We start from the raw sequence: 15,130 nt of genomic DNA, 5'->3' as shown, positions 1-15,130 counted from the left end.
AATCACAAGGTTTCTTGGAAGATTAATATTTTGATTCAGATTTCATTTCTTAGCCTCATCAAGATGCTATTGTATGTCAAGTGGCTTTTAATGGGAAACAAGTCCTTTCTCAGTTCTTTGTTTATTCTTTAGCTTAATTTTCCCTACCCGCTGTTTTCACTATTGATAACTTCTTCACTTTCGTCTTGTGCTGCTGAATTCTTTCACTTGTATCGGTCTCTCTTGATTTCTCTTGTCCACAGCGTTTGCTTCCACATTGCCTTGTCCTTGTGACATCCTAAATTATTCTGCTCTGTAAAAGTAGAGATATCAGTGTCTGTCTGCAGAGCTCCTCTCCTTTCCTGCCAATATATCTCATTGAACTGGGTTGTTGATTTGTATTCTATGTTGTTATTTCACCTTTTACTTCTGTCTCTGAAGAACATTCCTATTCATATTGAACATCATCTTTCTTTACTCTGGTGTTCATTCTAGGACTGTTATGAAACACATGTCTTCCTTTCCTCAGCTCTCCAAGAAGCCCAGACCAGCCTGTCCTTTCTCCTTTATTTCATTGTGGCTGTTGTGACTCCCTGTTGTCACCTTAGCTAATTTATCATGTTCTCTGTTAAAAGATGTGAAGGCTTCTGCAAAGTTTGGAAGAGTAGATAAAAGTAGTTGTAGTAGTTGAATAATAGCAAACTTCTAGCGGGGTAGTGTTAATTTGAGTCTCTTTGAGACGCAAGAAAAGTTAAGAAAGGAAGAGTGGGGATGATGCAGGATGCATGGAAACCTCGGTGCCTGAGCAGCTTGATTTACCCGTACTCGCCCCACAGGGTGCAGTGCACAGTAGATGATGACTTCTTCTGCAAGATCATCCTTGTAGTAAGAGTGACTGTTTCCAGAAAAGATGCTTTCAAATGGGAATATCTCAAAGCTTAACCACTTCAGTATTTTGTGTTCTTCTGGATGTCGAGTCTGGGCATTTCAGCTCTTTTGGAAAATCAAAGCATTCTTACCTATACGTGATGAGGAACTAAAACTTTCAGACCTGATCCTTTTCTTTTATCGTGTCCAGTGTTGGGCCTTCACAAATTAGGCAGTTGCCTGGGACACAGCAAAACACCCTGAGGGTGTCCTGAGATGTCCTCAGGGCTCCTTCCTACCCGGCTAGAACAGACTCGCTCCCTGCCCTCCCCGTCCCCCCCCGGAGGTCTGCAGTGCCGACACGGCACAAGCTCTCCCTAGCTGTCACTAAAAAACGAATATCCACCAAGTGTCCAGCTTAAGTCAGAGGAACAGGCACGTTCCCTGTTGCTGTGGGTAAAGGAGTAAGAGGGCAGCGACACGCGCTGCCCACCAGAGTCTTTCACCACCGCCCCCCCCCCTTCCTTCCCGCTGCCATTCGCCCCATTCTCCGCCTGCCCAGCCCTCCGGCGCTGCCTAATCGCATTGCCGGGGCTGCTGCCAGATCCGCTGGAAGCTGCAGTGCCTTGGCCGGTGTTTTGGGTGAGCGAGCCGAGAGCGCCGAGCCGCAGCAGCAGCAGCAGCGGCGGCGGCGGCAGGAGGAGGAGGAGGAGGGCTGCTGTGTGGCGGAGCAGCAGCAGCGGCAGCAGCAGCACCTTTGACGTGCCCGTTCCCCACGTGACGGCCGCTCCATTGCGGGGAGGGCGCTGAGCTGCCGCCGCTCCATTGCGGGAGGGCGCTGAGCTGCCGCCGCTCCGGCAGAGCAGGGCAGAGCCGCAGCTTCAGAGGCGGCAGCGCCTCCGCCCGCAGTGCGCGTGTGTCTGTGTGATGAGCCATCACCGCGTCCCTCCGCCCGCTGCCGGCTGACACCGACCGCCCTCCGCGGCGAGGAGCCGCGGCCACCGCGCAGTGACCTTGGCGCAGGAGGTAACGGAGCCGGGGGGGCCGCGCTGCCGCCCCTGCGCGCCCCTGCGCGCCCCCGCAGCCGCCGGGCGGGCGGTGCCGCTGTCCGCGGTGCTGAAGCGCCGGGCTCCCCCCGCGCTCCCCGCTCCTCCCGGCCATTTGCACCGCGGGGCGGGCGCTGCGGGGCCGGGCGGGGGCTGCGGGCGAGGTGCGGTGAAGCCCACGCGGGGGAGGTCTGGGGGGGGCGGGGGGGGCAGGGGAGGGCTTTGGAGGTAAGTGTCTGGAGCGGAGCTCAGCCCCCCGCGCTCCCCGCAGCCACCGGTGCGGTCTGTAGATGGAGCACATTCTTACACCTGCGTGCAAAGCTGGAGCTACGGCATGATCCGAGCTCTTGCTTCGTGCGGCTCCCGTGTGAGCGGGGGGGCGGGGGTGGGGAGCGGCGGAGCCGGTGGCTTGCGGTGAATTATGCTGAAAGTCGGTGAAAGCGAACGGAAAGGTTTTCCAGCTCGATTCTTGCTTTCCTGCCCCCCATCAGCTGCTTCCCTCCCCGGCATATGTGTCGGGGCACACACGTGCTGGCGAATTAGCGAGAAGTTAAACGCACCCGGTTTGCTCTTTGTGCGTTCGAGGGTTGTGCAAGTTCGATGTGGCCCGAGCCGTGAGGAGCGGGTGCTGCCGAATACGCTGCGGCCGGCAAAATCCATTCCCCTGAAACTGGTCTGGAAGGTGTGGAGCATCCCTTGGTGCAGCCTGGACAGGGGAGGGAGGAGAGCTCTGTCAGGAGGTGTCTGCTTGAGATGGTGGTTAGTGGTATGTCAGGGAGCAATTCGGAGTGACAATTCATTAAGGTCTAAATTGGATTAACATATTACATTCATTATTTACAGGCAAAAGAGAGTAATGACAGTAAATGGTGAATTAGCAGCTTTGCTCCCATGTAAATATCTGTTGGAGTGAGAGCGTACACCGATTCTGATAAGGCGCTGGTAGAAAGTCGGGTCCATTAATCATCTGGGCAGGAGGGAGACCAGAGGCGATGTCTTACTGAAACCACTTCTGCCTTTTACAGTGCTACAGTCAAAAGCGGATCAGATTTGTGGGACATGGCACAAGGAAATAATTATGGGCAAAGCAGCAACGGGGTGGCTGATGAATCCCCAAACATGCTGGTGTACAGAAAGGTAAGCCTCTGGTATTTTGCAAAGACTGAGAGGGGGCTTCAGGGAACGGTGAAGTCCTGAGCTCTTTTACCTAGCAAGTGAGGCTGTTATTTTTGCTGTTTCTTTCCAATTTCATGAGTAGATGCTGCTGCTGTGCTTTGCGTTGAATGGAGTAGTCTGATTTCAGAACACGGTCACCTGCCACTCATTTGAAGTGTTTTGCGTCTGTTGACATTTGTGCTGCCTAATGCAGTTTAAATGGCATGTGCAAAGTAGATCTGTATCCCAGGTACTGCTAGTGACTCCTGTTTTGAGAAATGGCTGGGTCGGTTGTTTTAAATGGTAAAATACTGACGTATGTCAACTTTGCATCATGTTCAGAAACAGTTGGCTTTCAATTTGAAGTACTTGATGTATTTAATTCACTTTCTGCATTGATACATATGATGTGTGATGGTGGTGATGTGCCAGAGACTGGACCATGTTTTTAGTTCAGGTGTTTACTTGTAAAATCTATTGGTAAAATGATTTCACGTATTTTAAAGCTAAATATAAACTATTTTCTATTACTGTCTCTGGGCAAAGATTTTCAGAGTGCAGGAAAGTCAGAACCATTAACTTATTTCATATGAGGGGAAAACCTGATTAAAGATACTACTTATCTGCAATCACCACAATGTAGGAAAAAAACCACCCACCCAAACACATACACTCCAGAGATTCTCTCTGGGAAGAATTTCTAATGTAGTTATTCTAATGGCATCAATATACAAATTCCAGACATTGTACTCCAGTAGTGGGGCTTGTTTAGCCACCGTGCTTTCATTTAAGTGACAGTAAATGCTTGGGGACTCTGAGATGCGTTTACACGTTTATTTTTTTATAAAGCTTTAATTCCATTTATCAAAACAAGATAATAAAATAAATTCTGATAATAATAATAGAGAAAAATAACTTTGCTGTCACAAACTGGAATATGTAATTATGCAACTACTTGTTCATTCCTAGAACACAGTGCTTTCTAATTTGTTTTTGGTGGTTTTTATCAGGTGAAAAAAAAAAATCAATATTTTTACTTTGTTAGAGGCATTGACTTTTCCTTTTGCAAGTTAACTGTAATAGAAAACATCTGAGATATACTCAGTTTAGTCTTTGAGGTGAACTGAGGTATCATCTGTAACTGTGGTAAGTGTTCTTCTCCCAGAAATTAAAAAGTAGTCTCAAATTGAAGTCTGCTTTTTTTCACTTCCTATTTTCAAAGATGTCGCTGATTTCAGTTAGTTGGTTGTATTCGCTATTTTGAAAAATCACGCTTTTTTTACACAAGTGAATGAATTTAGGAACTTAACCTTAGTTATCCATCTATGTAAGAATGCACATCTAGAAAAATACAGGATTACCTTGCCAACAACACCACAAGTGTGTTTCAAAATGCAATTCTATGCATGGATTTATATGTGAAAATTTGTCGCATATTTTAAAAGCAGTATACCAAAGCTTATATTGTTCTTTATAGGTTCTTGATCTTTCTAGACAGAATCTTTCCACATTTGTCATGTACTTCATGCTGAGGAAGAAGTCTTTTCTCAGCTTATTTAGTACACGGAGGGGGAACACAGGAAAACAGTTTCTCTTCTCACGTAGTGACTCTGAGGAACTGGTCAGGCTTGTGACCCATTATATTTGGTGTGACCTCATGCCAGAATTTAGTATTCTCAGCAGCCTCCAGATTGATATGCAACTGCTGAGGCAAGTGACAAGAACCCTGGTGATGCAGGGGAAATCTGAAAATGGGGAGTGGGGACAGGACACACAACCTCAGGGGTGTACTCAGCATATCAAAGCATCAAACACCTTTTCAGTTCTCTGTGAATAGGTGGTAAAGGGATGATAACAGGTTGTGCCTTCCAGTGCAGCAGTGGTCCTTCCCTTGTTGTCACTAGAGTGCAAGTGGTGCACTGAGTATTAAACTTCCAAAGAACACTGGCCTTCTACAGCATTACCTGCCATATTTATTTTTGTACGTGTCAACTTATTTTTGTAGCATGGTGACCAAAAGATCATTTAAGATTGTGCACACTGCTGTTAGAGTACACAGAGAAAACTAACTTGTCCTTCCTTTGGCAGCAATCAAGGAATAGGCAACAAAATAATAGATAGCTTTTAAAGAGTCACCTGCCTTTTTCTGCAGTATGATATTGCTGTAATCAAATGTTATAAATTCTGTCTCTAGAACATGAGGAGGATGGTTAGGTGGAAATTGTTTCATTTCAGCATATATCATACCTGAATATAATTCTTTAATAACAACAACTAAATGACAGGATTCCTTGTAATACATTTGAAAACACAATACTTCTCTGTCTGTGATTGTGTTGGAAATGAAAGCACTCTGTAGAGTGAACAAAGAGCTAGAGCTGCCAGCTTCATGAAGGAGACTTTTTTTTTTTTTTTTTTTTTTTTAAAACTGAAAAGTATTAATAGTTGTTCGAAAAAAAATAATCATAGAATCCTAGAATAGTTTGGGTTGGAAGGGACCTTAAAGATGATCTAGTTCCAGCCCCACTGCCACGGGCAGGGACACCTGCCACTAGACCAGGTTGCTCAAAGCCCGTCCAGCCTGGCCTTGGACACTGCCAAGTAATGTACATGTGCTGTTGGCTGCCTTCAGAAGGAAACAGAATTTGAAGTCTTATATTTTAAATAATTTTGCTGAAATCCACCCATGTGGAAATGCCTTCTTCCAGAAGTTTATACAACGTCAACACATGGAATAGCACATTTTGTGATATGCGTACCTGCAAGGAATAGACAGGACGTCTTACTACTTGTGTTAATGAAGAACTAAAATTTGGCTGTGCAGAGTGAAGACCATTGCTTTGGCTATAAATTCTCCTAGTCTGTCTAACTTTTAGACACAATCTGAACTAAGTATGTTCTAAACTACCTGGAGTTATAGCCCTGGGTTTCCTAAATCCTGGTTCTATCGGGAGTATTTTATAGAAATTTCTATACAGAGTGAACTTCTGGTGTTGACAAATTCAGTAATTAAGGTTTGAATAATTATAGAATTGCTATTGCACTTTAAGTCTTGACAGAAAAGGTGGTTGTTCTTTTTTCTTAAATATATTTGGTTTGTGATTAGTTATTTGAAGGGTTGAAGAAAGATGAATTCTCAAATTGTGATCTGGAGTAATACAGTGTAGATAGCCTGTTATTCACAAAGTAGCTTGTGTTCACAGACAAAGAAGGGTTTAACTGCATTTTGCTTTCACATATGAAATGTGGTTTTATTTTTTTTTAAATCGGCATAGGATAATTAAATATTCAATGCATACAAAACTTAGAATTACTTATTTGAATCTGTAATGAAAAAGACAGCGGTGCCAATAAATAGTTACTTATATAGTTTTTACACTGCCTTTTAAGATGCTAGTGTCAGTGTTTCTTATGCTTTGGGGAATACTTTTTATTTTAACAGAACATCAGCTGCGTTATTCTTTTTGGCTATCAGCCTAATTTTAAAGTAATGGCATGTGACATACCGTTGGTACTGGCATAACTTAGAAATAAGTCCTGGGGTTTTTTGCTAGTAGCCTGAGGCAAACATGAAAAATGTAAACCCTCTGCTTTTACTTCCTCTCCAATGGAGTCCATTCCAGTCAGCAATTAAGACACTAGAATCCGTAGTATTTTAATATCACAAGCTGCTCATACATTAATCTGGGGTTTCAGCAAAACTAACTTACTGCTGCAAGCTAGGTCTTAAAGAAGGATCTCAAGATGTAATATAAGGTCCATATTGTGCAGCTTCTCTAAGTTTCAGAGCCTGACCTACCTTTTTTTGTTTGTTTGTTTGTTTTTGGTTTTGGTTTTTGTTCCCCAATCTCACACATGGCAGTAATAATTAAAAGAACAAGAATTGTCTTTGAGGAACTTCCATTTCAGACCTATTGCTAGCCTTGCTAAAGCTCTGTTTATCTTTCTGGTCTGTGCTTTGCTTACTTTCTTAGTCAAACATACGCTGCAAGGATTAGGAGTTCTAATTTGTAAGTTTAATGGTTATTGTATTGCTGTCTGAACTAGCTTCATTTGGGAGATGATAGCTTTATTTTGTAGCAACAAGATTAGCCTTGTCTGAATAGTAATATTCTTGTGACTGAGACTTTGATTCTCTACCTTCCTCACTGCCCCCAGTGTTAAAAGCTTTTGCCAAAGCTGATTAGAATTACTGACAGTTGGGGCTTTCAGTGCTGTAATGAAGATAATGAGGTGGTGTGTTCTGGTGACAATTGTTGAAGGTTATATGTGGCAGTACTCCTGTATAGCACGGGCTGAATTTGAAATCTCAAGCTACTTCTTAGTTTACTGTGATCCGAAGTTCTTCATAGAAACTACACCTCCGAAGCACGATACTTAGCAAATGTTGTTGTAAAGGATATTTTACAATTGTGATAGCTGTGCAGTGGCAACATTTGAGGAAACAGTGACCACCGTCTTCTACTAACCCTTCTCCTTCTCCTCTGCTTGGACCAGAGGTGACTTCCAGTGTATAGGGTATATGTGCAGAGAATACTGTGTTCTCACGTGGCTTTTAGCAACTGCTCCCTTAAAAAAGATTGTTGGAAGAAAATGATACTGCAGATACGATTTAGAGCCAGTGAGCCTAAGGACAGACTTGGTAGGTGGGATTTTTTGAAGTGCTGTCACTCCCTTTCATAAGGGAAGAATTTGTCTGATACTGTGCATTTCTGAGTATGCCATCACAGCCTGTGGAGGCATCTTGCTCCCAGTATAAACCACTGAGTTTGTTACTTTATTGCAGATTTCAGGGTGCTCTCAGGTACTCAGGTACTAGAGAAGTGTTGGGGTTTTTTGATTTTGGTTTTGGCTTGTTTTTTTTTTTCTTTATGAAATTACAGTATACCTCTACATTATGCAGTTTCTTCTTCCCAGAAGAGGAGTGCTACCGTTGCAAGTCTTGGATGCTGGTCTTGGTTTTCTTCCAACACTTGTCATAATAGAATTGACAGTGAAAGGTCCACATTTGTGGACCTTAGAATTCCAGCTCCAGAATCAATGGAGTTTACCTCCCTATCCAGTGTGTGTTATGAGGCTGTCATAGTTCCAGAGTAGTTGGTTGATAGCAAAGTAAGCTATTCATAGGTAATATTTAGAGAGCAGGAACTTAAGACTGAAGCACCGAGTGGTTGCTAGATGCTGGGGAGTACCATTCGTGTGGTGAGACTGCATGTTTCCCTGCACCTCTCATCCTCGTGTTTTGTATCTCCCCCCTGTGCAGTGATTCACTTTGCTGTGTCCTCTCCTGGAATGGTTATTGTTATTACTAGGTCTAACGTGCATGTTTTGGCATCATTTGTGATAAGAGCAGTGTGAAGTTTTTTGATTGTCTTCACAACTATACAGAACCACTGAAAATGCCAAGGAAACCTGATTAAAAACATATCTATTTGAGTCTGCAGGTGGCTAGATTTGTGAGAGGGGCACCTGCCCTATGTGTTTGCTTTGGTGATTTCTGCTGGTATTTTCCATCCTTTTCTGTTCTCCTCTTCCTTCCACTAGGTGTAGAAATGTATCAAGTGATACTGCAGAGAGAGGTTTACTGCTGCTTACCATTCCGAGCTGGATGCGCTGGGATCGCTGGCATTACTGTCAAATCCCCAAACCCTGCAGAACTCTGTGCCACCATGTTACTTAATTTCTTCATCCCACGTGTGCCGTTTGAAAACTGTCTGTGCCTGTTTTTATTGTACATTGTCATTTTCAGTTTCTCTGCTTCTTTCCTTTGAAGCAGTCTACATTTGTAGCTATGGAAACAATGATGCTATTGATAGTGACGTTCAATATCGAGTCAGAATTTGTTTTGGACTTTTGAGTTTTGTTTTGTTTTACTTCAGACTTACAATGTTCTTTGTGGACTGCAGGAATTTTTATAGTAACTTCTAGCATAAAATAACAGATTCATGGTAAAGCTTACATGAACTATAATGAGGCCATATTAAATTACTTGCATGTAAATACAACTTGTTAAAATGTGGCTATTTTCTCAATTCAGGAATCACAAAGCAATTGAAGCATAATTGTAATTTTTTGTATAGGAAGCACTACACCAGCTTCTTCAAATCAGTCTGTAAAAGCTGCTAAAAGAAGAAATTTGGCTTGTGCAGTTCATTTACAAACCTAAATCTGAGATCAAACCTAGAAAGAACAGAATAAAGTCACTAGCAGAATATGTTTAATGTTTTTTTACGTGCTGTAAAACTTTTCTGACAAAGCATTTGGGAAGGTGGAGACTACAGATATATAATAATATAGAGTGTGAACAATAGCTGGTTTTCAGCTATATCTCTAAACAAATAAAGCTTTTACAAAAGAGGTGCATATAATTAATCTCTGGGTTAAATATGGGTAAACTGAGGCATGACAGTGAATATCAGAGCAGTGGAAAAGCTAAAAAATCCTCCTTTTGGTAAAACAGAGCAAACTGTTTTCTACAGAAGAGGGAGCCATTAGGGCTGAGCTTGCAAAATACTACCCAGAATGGATTCTCTCTCTTTTTTTTTTTTTTTTTTTTTTTTTTTTATGGAAACAGATTGCAATAGTAGGGGGAAGAAGCTGGAAATGTAGAAGGATACCTTTTGCCAAGTGTGATCAAGTCAAGAAAAGTCTGGATTTTAATAGTGTTAGTAAGAACTTCATAAAAATGAGTAAGGGAAGAAAAGTTTGAGGGTAAGATAAGTAATAGTAATAGTAGGAAGAGATCGGCTACTTCAGAAAAACATCTTCAGATGAAACTTTGAGATGATGGTGCAGTGAAGGAAAAGTACACATACAATTTTCTGTGGTGAAAGGATCAGTTGCGAATTTTGATTTCTGCTCTTGATTGCCACCAGCTATAAAGAAAAAAGGTTGGAGAGAAAAAGATTGAGCTAGTTATTAAAGTACATGCTAGTTATAAGAGTAACTGGAACGGGTACAGTGGGAATGAGATTGGCTGGGAAGCCACAGCGGACACGAGTCCTTGGAGCTGAACTGTCTGAGAAGCAGAGCTGGGAACTGCGGCCACATCTGGAGAGCGAGGACTGCCTGGGGTTAGTGCAGGAAGGCAGGCTGGCCGAGAAATGGAGCTGTAGGAATGGTGTAGGAGCATCTTGTAAAACTGTCATAACTGTCAGTGAAGCTTTTACTAGATAACCTAAAGACATCGTAACTGACACGGATGGAAGCTTGGCATTTGGACTATTCAGCCTCCTAAAATTTGGAGCCTGTTTTGTGTTCCTCTGTGGGGGTGTGTGTATATATATATATGTATGTTTGAAAGCTTCCTTGGTCATATACTGTTGTGGATCTCTCTCAATTTGTTTGTAATGGTCTGTGTATCTCTGAGAAGACAGCTTTATAGGCTGAGTTTCAGAGAAGCTCCTTTGTCTGTGTAAGTGATCAGGGTGTCAAAAGCCAGAGACAACGTTCTTGCTTTTTCTTACAGTTGTTATCTGCTCTTCCTTCAAATGTACTTCTGGCTAGAAGTTTATTGCTGATGAACAGGAACTGTAGAGATGACCCTGTAATGTATACTTTATCTAATTTTTTTCCAATGAAGATGCCTGTTTTTCAAGATTTTTAAAATTGTGCTATTACTACTCAATTGAGGACATCTTTGATAGCCATTAAATGAAATTTGAAACATATTAGATCCACAGCGTCATTCAAATGAGAAATCCTTTTGGGGAAGTCTCTAAGAATTTATTATGTAGTATTCATGTCAAAGGTGTGCTGGTTTAATTCTGAAAAACCTTAAGCAAGAGCTGAATAGACCCCAAGGACCATCCACATAGAAATTTACCCATCACAGTGAAATTATAGTTCTCCTGGCACTCTTGTACCATTTTTACTGAATCTGGGTAAAATGGGAATGTTGAAACTGTATTAACTCTTCTGCATCACTTCTGCTGGAGTTGCGTGATTGTTTTCTCCTTCCTTTGACCTGTGTGGAATCCTATTGGACTAACATGGTGTGAAGTTCTAGGGAGGATGGTGCCACCGAGGAAGTGACAGCACACACAGAGGACCGATCTCCTCACAATGCCATTCAGAGGTACAAGGATTATCTGGCTGAAAGCAAAAATCGCTCCCTATAACACCAAAGGATTTTTTTTCTTTCTGTTCCAGTTATTCTCGGTGACGTAAATGGTTGTATAATGTGAACGTACATGTATGTACGTACATGCATATGCACTTAGTAGCCTAACAAATGGATTGGCAGTTATAAATACCCCCTCAGCACTGCAGAGTCCTGCTGCTGGAGGACAAGCAGCAGCAGTAGGGTGGCTCTGCTTTCGTGGGAGGCTGCGGGGTCAGGACCCTTCCTGGCACGTTGCCTTTGTAGCTGTACGCTTTTGTGACCGTTCTTCATTGTTGATTAAATAGCAATCCACAGTAATAAATAAATAATCTTTTTAAAAAAATATCTACTTACAGCCCCCATGGAATTTATTTTGGAAAGAGTATTATGCCAGTCAGACCCGCTTTTATTGTAATCTGGTTATTGATTCATAACTGATCGTAACTGAGTAAACATGAAAAAAAGGTGTTATTAGAGGGCATTTAAATATGCAATAGTTTTTGACAGTATCTCATGTATATGATGTTACAGTGTTGTGCTTTGCCTTCCACATTGTAAACATGAACTGCACTGAAGTATTTCGAATAGCTGTTATTTAAGTGCCCTGAATTCTGGTGAAATACCACATTTTTTCTGATCTACTCTTACGTCAGGATGAATAAGCAGTTTACTGAATGCCTTCTGAAAGAAAGACATATTAGTGCTTCTTAACACCTACACTTCTCTGAACTACAGGCTGTAAGAGGTATTTGTCTTCTGTGAGATAGATTCTGCCCTCAGATGTAGATTCACCAGGACACATACAATTGCATTTGATATAGAGCCAATATCAACAAGAAGAATGGCAAAGCTTAATCAACCTTCAAAATTACACAAAACTTGAGACAGGTGTTTTATGACAAGAATTCTCTTTATGTTGTACACCCTTATCTGTATGGAGGAGGCAAATATAGAACATTGCGTGGCTTTACCACAAAATCCCTGATGTCAGCATGTTTGATGCTGCAGGCGTGTAAGTGTAAGCTGAAGAACAAGTTCAAAATTGTAAAACAGGATGGCTTAGTAGCAAATGGAAAACTTAGTGTATGAATAACACTGTCTTACAGGGCTTTACTAAGATTTCTGTATGACTTTAGCTGTGTCATCTGTAAAATAGGTGGTCTGGTCACTTAGTGAAATTCTGTGATCTGCTCTTTACCCTGATAAATTTAAGGCACTCTGTACAAAGTATTACATCAGATGGTAAAGTACTACAGTCGTAGGAATGCAGGTTTAAACAGCTAGAATATTATAAATAACAAGAGTTCTACCCAGCTGCTCACAGTATTACTAGCTTTCAATTGTCTCTGTTTTTTTCTAAGAGTTACTAAGCAACGACAAATCTCATTCAAGTCACTAGGAGCTAAAGGTTTTTAGTACCTTTTCATACATCATGTCTATTATGCTGTGGAATCATCACACGACCTGAATGAAATGTTTGGGTTCTGGCTCCTGTGGTCTGGAGGGAACAGCAGTGTCCATGAGAGAAAAGCCAAACTAATTCCCAGTAAAGTTAACGCACTGGTTTGGTTTCCAAGAGAGAGGACAAATGCCTTTGGCTTGGTTAAAACAGGGATAAATGATATTGTGCTTTATCTGTGCCTATTTCTTAAGAACCTGTAGTACGAGAGCAGTACTTTCACTATAGGAAAAATCTTTACAAAGTTTCAGCACGTTCTGTTCCACAGCCAGCTGTTACCTGAAGCACTTGGGTTCATTTATAGTGGAAAAAACCAGCTCTGATCTGGCTTTCTGTTTATCATCACCTCTGCTTCCATAGCATTACTTTTGGATGTTGAAGTTCATGTCCAGCTGTTTACTAAAGACACAGTCCTGCTTTTATACTGAGGTATAAAATTATATTTTTTTTAACCTGTTTTGAGGTCCTTTCAGAAGAAAAGTGTGTGGCTGTGTTCTGTTTCCATAGTTGTGTTGGTATTTATCTGTAGCAGTCACGCCATTAACCTTTTAGCAGCAGCTTTGGTCCGTAGTTGGTCAGACAGGCCACAGCCAATACTATTGTCTCTGCAATTCTTTTGGTTTATGGGTGTTTTGGTTTTGCTTTTTTTTTTTTTTTTTTTTTTTTGTGTCTAGAAATGGAGGGCTAAGTTTTGGTTCCAGGACACTGGACTTAACAATCTTTTCTACTGTATTCCAAAATTTAGGAGCTCTCACCTTAAATGATGGAGGATAAGACATGGTGTACAGGTATTAATGTGTAACCATGGATTGCCTCCAAAGTTTCTACATTTCCTTCCAGCTCACTGATGTCTGTTGTATAAATGAAGATGCAGATGCTGAGATGTCAGTTTATGTTGTCTGAAAGGGTGTTAGCACAGGACTTTGACTTGCCATCCTTTTTTTTTTTTTTTTTTTTCCCCCTTCTTTTTTCTTTCTTTAATGGTATTGAAGAACTCTACTTCTTGCTTCCCCTTCAAACAGGAATCCTACCCGTTGGGTCCTGTGAAATGGTTTCTTTAAGTAGACCGTTTTACGGGGTTATTCTTAGTCACTCTCAGCAATCTTAAAGGACATGGAGAATAGGTTCAAGGGTAAAACGCTGCATGTGAGGCACTGAAAGAACGATATTTAGCATCACTTCATTCTGTCACTTGCCATATGGTTGTCTTCGTGTGAGCTGTACCACCGATTGCTCTGTCTGGTGAGTGTGGAAAAATAGGCAGAGTTGAAGGAGACCACCAGGGCTGTGCAGATGCTTCTGGAAATGGTGCCAGAGTTCCACTAGGATGTGCTCTTTCCCGTGGGTTGTGAACAAACACTCCGCAGGGATGCTGAGAGAGAGGGAGGGAGGAATGAGTGCTGGTCTCATGAACAGGATTTTTCATGCGAAGTGTTGATGTTGGTGCCCTGGTCAAATTGTTGATCAAATCTCTTAATGGTGGTTTTAATTCATTAATGCTTGTTCTGCAGTTTCCAGAGTGGAAAGTGTCTACTGTCATGGTGTGTTCATCAGCCAGCCTAAATGCTGGTGTTTGTTACCTGCACTTGTGTTACACAAAGGAGGCCGCTGGGCTTAGTGCTCTGTTGGCAAACTGAAAAGATAATTTCTGTCCATAAAATTTACAGTCTAATTATAAAATAAGAGGTGATGAAGTGATTTGGGGGGGACTATTCAGAAAAGGCTCTGAGACTAGGTAATTTCCATTTTTTCCCCTCGGTGCATGGAACGGTCTTTGCATCACCTTCAGAATAGAATTTCAGGGTCACCAAAATGGAAGTGAAGCTTGCTAGAAATTCAACCATTCACCTGATTTGATCCATGTGTCAGAGTTTTTGTTTTTTGTTATCTTGGCAGGCTTTAGCAAGAAGAAATATGTTTCTGTACGTTCTTGCTTTTCTCCCTTATCCCACCTTTTTGACCTTTTCATGTCATCCATAAAGACAGGGTAAATGGATTTTAGCTGAGTAGTCCACAGTTGACATGACCATATTAGAAACGTTCGATGTGCTGTGTTATTGCATTGTTACCTGTCCTTGGAACGGGCACCTTCTTGAACATTTGAAGCATGTAGTAGATGCAGTTGAAGGGAAAAATGGGAAAATGCGCCCCTCCTCCTCCTCCTTGTAAAAAAAAAAAAAAAAAAAAAACTTCACCAAAACTAGGCTTAATTCTTTCCCATTTGCCTTGTAGAACTAAAGTGAAATTTTACTTTATTTATGTGGCTCTAAGTGCAGGGTAACTGCTGTTCTCACTTGGGTTATTAAGGTTAATTCCTTGAAAAGTAGCATTTCACCAACACAGGAACCATGTGGTACTACAGAAGTTCTTGTACAGTGTGTCCTGCTGATAGCACGCTAGAGGTGTGAATTCCAGCTTTTTCCCACTGAAGTAGGCTGTATTGTAGAATGAATTAGATGAAACATTATGTTTTGTTTATATTTTCCATTTTCCCTTCAAAGTAAATGTAGCGATGACTTT

At 41.7% G+C, this 15,130-nt stretch overlaps 1 protein-coding gene across 11 annotated transcripts in view; it reads left to right on the top strand.

The window, feature by feature from the left end:
• The first annotated feature begins 1,521 nt into the window (after positions 1-1,521).
• The window catches only part of RGS7 (regulator of G protein signaling 7), a 256,673-nt gene continuing 243,064 nt past the window's right edge, over positions 1,522-15,130 (top strand). For 10 of the 11 annotated variants that reach the window (XR_013928521.1, XM_080389764.1, XM_080389765.1 and 7 more), the window contains exons 1-2: positions 1,522-1,872; positions 2,918-3,029. Coding sequence is in view for 10 of the 11 variants with exons in the window: in XM_080389764.1 (XP_080245890.1) it covers positions 2,952-3,029 (78 nt within the window). In the remaining variant the exon portion in view is untranslated. The other variant, XM_080389763.1, reaches the window with a different exon arrangement.

Source organism: Falco punctatus (genome assembly GCF_963210335.1).
Source record: "Falco punctatus genome assembly, chromosome: 5".
Classification (NCBI taxonomy): domain Eukaryota; kingdom Metazoa; phylum Chordata; class Aves; order Falconiformes; family Falconidae; genus Falco; species Falco punctatus.
This window is presented reverse-complemented; position numbering and strand designations above follow the sequence as displayed.